The 6370-nt window shown below is 39.8% G+C and overlaps 1 protein-coding gene and 1 long non-coding RNA gene across 7 annotated transcripts in view; both read left to right on the top strand.

Moving 5' to 3' along the window:
* Positions 1-4113, top strand: part of PXN (paxillin) — a 38722-nt gene extending 34609 nt beyond the window's left edge. For all 6 annotated transcript variants that reach the window (XM_066603653.1, XM_066603655.1, XM_066603656.1 and 3 more), the window contains 3 exons: positions 56-137; positions 2155-2303; positions 2901-4113. In XM_066603653.1, coding sequence (XP_066459750.1) covers positions 56-137; positions 2155-2303; positions 2901-3167 — 498 coding nt within the window. In that variant the 3' untranslated portion in view covers positions 3168-4113. The remainder of the gene's footprint in view (positions 1-55; positions 138-2154; positions 2304-2900) is intronic.
* A 36-nt stretch (positions 4114-4149) lies between these two features.
* On the top strand, positions 4150-5909 carry LOC136628050 (uncharacterized). The gene is made up of 2 exons (XR_010792840.1): positions 4150-4545; positions 4596-5909. It is a non-coding gene; the product is annotated as an uncharacterized lncRNA (long non-coding RNA).
* The last annotated feature ends 461 nt before the right edge of the window (positions 5910-6370 follow it).

Raw genomic sequence — 6370 nt, forward strand, 5'->3', positions numbered from 1 at the left:
CATAGTCTGTCACCTCTACTAAAGAGTTTTATTTTTTTTTTCTTTCTGTTTTCAGAAAGTTGTGACTGCTTTGGACAGAACATGGCATCCAGAGCACTTCTTCTGCGCACAATGTGGGGCATTCTTTGGACCTGAAGGTAAAGCTGTCATTGTGCTCAGCAGGAAAAAAAATGATTTGCAAGCAAACTGCACAGTTTTTTTTTTTTGTTTTTTTACTTGTTTGTTGAGAATGAAAGAACATATCAAACTATATTACTCAGTAACAACCCATGGTTCAAGTATACGATGAAGAATCTTGTTGAGTTCAGGATGCAATTAGAAAAACCTATAAAGAACTATATAGTACTTGGAAGGGTCGAAGACCTCATTTGGTCAACCAGTTGCTGAAATGCATTTTAAACTGCACTGTTAAATAGAATTGGCATGTGTATATATTTAAGGGGTTATCCCAAAATTGACTTTATCGCTTATCCATAGGATTGGTAAGGGCCTCACTGCTGAGACCCCCTACCACTTCTAAGAATTTTGGTCTTGAGCCCCGACTCTTTTTCTCATTGCGGGCTCACTGCACCCACCTGCAGTAATGTCCACTTGAATGGAGCGGCTCCGATCCATTTGTTTTAATGGAGCTGATGGAAATAAAGTACGAGCTCTGCTATCTCCCTCGTCCCCCTTGAAGATAAATGGAGTGGCACCGCGCATGTGCGACTGCTTCTCTATTCAATCTTTTCCTCACTATGGTGGGTGCAGCAAGCCTGCAGTGAGGAGGAGGGGGAAAACGGGATCCTCATTCTTGGGGTCGGGGGTCTCAGTGGTGATATCTTCAGCGGTCAGAATTTTGTCATCTCTCCTATAGAGAGATAATTAAAAAGCAATTTTGGTACAACCCCTTTAATATATATTTTGTGTCACACTTAAGGTGAATGCAGACATTCACTGCCAGCCAAAAAATTTTGGATGACATTTCCTAATTGCCCATTACATGCTAGAATGTTGGCAAGGTGCACTGGTAAATATATAGTTTCAAAACACCTTTAAATTATACACAGGGCTTGGATACTGAAGCCCAGATGGATGCTATCAGAACACAGATTTTAGACAGATCTCTTATGATCTATTGTATCAGCAACATTCAAAAAGAGACCCTGTAGAGGAAGGCACCAAAGTGCTGGTCAGGTCACAGAACTGCTCAGCAAATCCTGCTTAAAACTGTGACCTTAAAATGCTGATAACTGTGGCTTAAACTGCTGATTTAGAAGTATCAGAATTACATTTGAATCTATGGCAAGGGTATTGTTTGCTCTTCGTGTTGACCGAGAGATCTCCGCAGCAGAAAGACAGCTTCAAAACCTGCACCGTTTGTCAGGTTTGAAGCGTCTTGTCCGCCTCTGTTCCACTGCAGGAATCTCTTCCCATAGAGAGGAGAGAGTCCGAAGCGGAAACGGCGATGAAATTGACTTGCCGCGGCTTTGAACTCCGCGCGGCATGTCTGTTTCAGCGTGGCTTGACCGCAGCGGACTGTCCGTAGCATGTGGATGAGATTTTTGCAAGTCTCTTCCACTTTGCTGCTTAGTCTCAGGTTTAAGATTGCAGGTAGGATTTCCGTGCAGAAAGTCCCCACTAAAATTCCACGGCAATTCCGTCCTGTGTGAACCCAGCCTTTAGAGTTCAGTTTTAGATAGCTGTAAGGCAATTTTGGCCATATTTACGATCACTGAATTCGCTAACAAACAAATTTCAAAAAGTTGATAGGAGATTATTAATGTAAAATTATATTTTAAGGGTCTTAATGGCTTCAGACCGCAATACCATATATTTTAAAAGCGCTGACCTCTTCAAGAATATGAGAGAGTAAAAAATGGCTGGTGCACATTGGGAACAATTGATGCAAAAATAGTGATTTAAAAATTTCTGTACATCCAGATGAAAACATAATAGCAACATTTTGGGGGGGAAAAAGCACTTTATTAAGCTAGGCAGCTCTGTCTTGGACTCTTTAGTGCATTGATTGGATGGACTTTGCAACATACGTTGGCTTTTCACTTTGTGGACTTCATAGGGCCACAGATGGTGTGGCTCTGCTGTTGCATGTTATCTGGGGGTATTACTACCAATATTTTTTGTTTATCAACTGTATGTTTTCTGATTTTACAGGTTTCCATGAGAGGGATGGAAAGGCTTATTGCCGTAAGGATTATTTTGATATGTTTGCCCCCAAGTGCGGCGGCTGCACCCAAGCAATCCTGGAGAATTATATCTCTGCTCTCAACACACTGTGGCATCCGGAGTGCTTTGTCTGTAGGGTAAGAATACACTTGATAAAATCAAGGGTGCTGTTTGTTTCCATGTTTTGTCAATTTAATCCTGGCATGTAAAACCTCAAAGGCCATAAAATGACATGTATTAAAGCTTTGCCTTCTCAAATAATACACACTTAGAACATTTTCCTTGAGATTCTACTTATTAAAATAAAGTCTTTTGTATGGTGGTTGTGCAACTGAGGTGTTATGTGACTTTATTTCCCATTGCTTATAGAGTACCAGCATGTTCCACAGCACTGTGCAGAGATAATAGGGGACAATCTAAATTCTTACTTCAAACATATATACATACTACTATAACCATATTCTCAGGAAGCCAATTAACGCGTCTTTGTTTTGTGAGAGACCATACTAAATAATCTTGAGGAAACCTACATAAACACAAGGAGAACATATAACCTCCATGTACACTTTCTGCTTGGTCATATTTGGATGCCAGTGCTGCAGAGCAATGGTCCCAGTCATAAGAACTAGTCTAAGTAAATATGCCCCACAGTGTGTAAACCCAGCCGTGATAGTTGGCAGTTTACTCCTAGTTTAAAGAAAATTGTTTTTAATACCAAAACTGTTTGTTTTCAGGAATGTTTCACTCCATTTGTGAATGGAAGCTTCTTTGAGCATGATGGACAACCATACTGTGAGGTGCATTACCATGAGCGCCGTGGTTCACTCTGTTCCGGCTGCCAGAAGCCAATCACCGGCCGCTGTATCACCGCTATGGGGAAGAAATTCCATCCAGAGCATTTTGTTTGTGCCTTCTGCCTTAAGCAGCTCAACAAAGGAACCTTCAAGGAGCAGAATGACAAGCCGTATTGCCAGAATTGCTTTGTCAAACTCTTTTGTTAGATTACTGCACTGTATCTAAACACTTCAGTCCTGATAGTATGGGCAGCTCTTGTGTGCAGCCAGGGTGGTTGGTGACACGTGGACTTCATGAGGGAAGGGAGGCTAAGGATCCTTACTCATTTCACCTTATTTTTTTTTTCAGTTCCTTGTAAGGTGCTGAGCTTTATATTGCCCACCTAAACTTCAGAAAGCCACCTTATCATTTCAGAGTTGGCAGCACAAGGCTGCCTGTGGGTGGAATCTGTGAACTCCATGTCTCCTAGGTTTGACAACCTCATGGGCTACATGGCATGTTCATTTTGTGCTGTGGCTATGCGGCACATAAAAGGAGACAATCTTCTATGCAGCAATGGCTTATCAAGGTTTTAGGAAAGACTGCTGCTACTTTTCTAAGGTAAAAAGTAAGGGAAATGGCTCTCATATCCATACTAGACTGAGATTGGCAGCTTTCATTATATGGGTTAAGCTGCGTTTATAAAAGGCCTGATTTGGGAATTACAGCAATAACTTTTTCTAATGACGGTTACTGGTAACTTGTCACCTGAATGCAAAGTAGCTGAACTTCAGCATTTTTTTGCTTATTAAAAAAAAAAAAAAAAACACAAAAAAAGAAATCCTCTTCTCATTTAAGATTGTGATTTCTAAGACTGGTTCAGTTTTAATGACAAAATCTGCTTTTTAAAAAAAATATACACAAATATATTTACTTTTAAAGTAAATCCAGTGTTACTGGATCTTTTTGTGCTTTAACTAAACCTGCATTATTAACATTTCAGTATTTTTAGTGTGAAATTATTAACAATTTTGGACATATGTTAATTGAAAAGCAGTATTTGAAAATTAAGTTACTTCAATCAAACAACACGAGATGCCAAATGTTGCTTTTTTTTTAAATGTAAATCATGTACTTTAATCAGAGAAATAAACTTTATGAAGACGCCTGCCACTTTATTCTCCTTTTGATGTAAACGGGAGGGGGGGGGGGGGGGTTGTGTAAGAGCTTTGTGGCAGAATTTTTGTATTTTGACACATACCCAAAGGTTCTATAGTTTTCCATAAAGAACGATAATATTGAGCGCTAACTTTTTTAAAGTTCTACTTTGACTCCACCAATCTACCTTAATCCCACAAGATCGTTCCCCAGGGACTGATTTGTGATGTGGAGTTTATTTCTCAGTTGGTGCTAATGCGTTAATAGATTACAGGGGGTTGTCCAAGATAAAACTGGTCCCCCATGTGAAAAACCTAATGAAGAGCTCCTACTCCCCTCTGCCCACAAGTCCTCTTTTGGCGGCTTTGGGTCTCCTTACGTGATGTATTCTATACAGGTAGCCTGTAAACAGTACGTCCCTCAGAGGTGACAGGAGAGGACTTGCAGGCAGAGAGTAGGAGTTCTTTTTTTTTTTTTTTTTTTTTTTTTTTATGCAGGGGATACGGTTTTAGAAAGTTTTCTCAGACAACCCCTTTAAATTTAATTTAGTAGATTTAAAAAACAGTATAATCAGCATGTATTGTATTATATGATTGTGTGAAATGCCAAAGAAACTGATTTTGATTACTGTGGCCTTTACTTAACAATGTCATAAAACATCCTTATTTTTTTAATTGTATACAAATACATTGAAAGAATTTTTGCATCTATTGAGTGTCTTGTGTATACATACTGCTCATTGAAACCCGCTTAAGAAATTCATATTTTTTTGCTTTTTAATGCATTTTGTATGAAAAACACATTGGATGAAAAAATGTTACTGCTGATGTGTGTACATTTTAATACAGAATTATGCAATTGTACCAAGCGGCACAAGTAATGTCTGCTATATAATGTAGCTCTGTACACGGGTGCTGGCCAAATTGTGTATACTGGCGTGTTGCATAAGGGTAGCTACAAATTACAGTACAGTCTATGTGAACAAATATTACCCACATCATGTGGAATTCTCCTGCACAGAAATTGACCTGAAATGTGAGTTTTTAAACCTGTTGCTAAATCAGATTTACAGTGAACTATTTTTCTGCATGTGCGTTTTTCTCCCCCTCCCATTTCTATCAGCCACGCTTTTCTTCCTTTTGTGATTTGGTATTGTATTTCAGTTCCATTCACTTGAATGAGGACGAGCTGCAACACCAGATACTTAAAGCGACTGCAGTTTTGAGAAAAAATTCTATCCTGGGATATATTGCCTGCAGTTGTCTGCCATCTCTGCAATCCTATGGGTCCTGTGTTTGGCCATTCAGGATGGCCGACACAATTTTCAAACAACCTAGTTTCTACAGTGCATTGGTGGTGGTAGACTACTAATGCACTACACCTGTTCTCTGATTGGCCAGAGCTGCTCATGAGATCAGGACTGACCAATCAAAACTGTGTGCATTAGGTAGATAACAATTGCAGTCATTTTGGGCGACTGAAATTAGACTCCAAAATGGTGTGAATCAGTGGGGCTGCAAATAATAACTGAGTAATATACCTGTCCCCCTCCCCCGTCCCGGGACAGAATTTTGTCCAGAAAGCAGAGGGTCAATTTAAATCCTTTTAACACTTTTATATAAAACATTCCCCAGAGTAATATCTGCACACGATTGCAACCTGACTTCCACAATTGCTTCAGAGGTATGCCTCTTCCATAATAAATGAGCCAACTCGCTCTTGGGCCTTCGTGTGGTATACTTTGTTTAAAGGCCGGGTTTCTGCCGAGTAAGGGCAGCTTCACGCGGGCGTAAGCACAGTTGCACACGACTTAGTGCAACTTTTTTACTATAAAAAGGAGGCTTTTTTTTCGGCGTGTATTACTATAGTTCTACCCACATGTTCATTCGCGTGTGCCAAACAAAAGCACTAATTTGAAATAGAATGATAATAGTGCCGGAATCAAAATAGCGCCCCTTCAGTATAAATGGAATTGTGGAGATGAGTAAAATTAAAATATGGGACTTACCCGGCACTAGGTGAGGATCCCAAACCGTGGGATTCCTCACTAGTACCTCCAAATCCTGGATAGCCTGTAAATTGATAAATCCTTCTTCCCAATCCTGGCTGGAGAGCTGCTTGGATGTCTGGGGTCCCTAATGATAGGGAACCCAGTGTAGATTAGAATCCAAAAGGGAGAAAAAAATCCAAAAGCGCTTCACGGGATGAAGAAAAATAATAATGTGTATATACAGTATATTCTCTCACCACTAGGTGAAAGAATATATATACA

This window comes from Eleutherodactylus coqui, chromosome 5 (genome assembly GCF_035609145.1).
Source record: "Eleutherodactylus coqui strain aEleCoq1 chromosome 5, aEleCoq1.hap1, whole genome shotgun sequence".
Classification (NCBI taxonomy): Eukaryota; Metazoa; Chordata; class Amphibia; order Anura; family Eleutherodactylidae; genus Eleutherodactylus; species Eleutherodactylus coqui.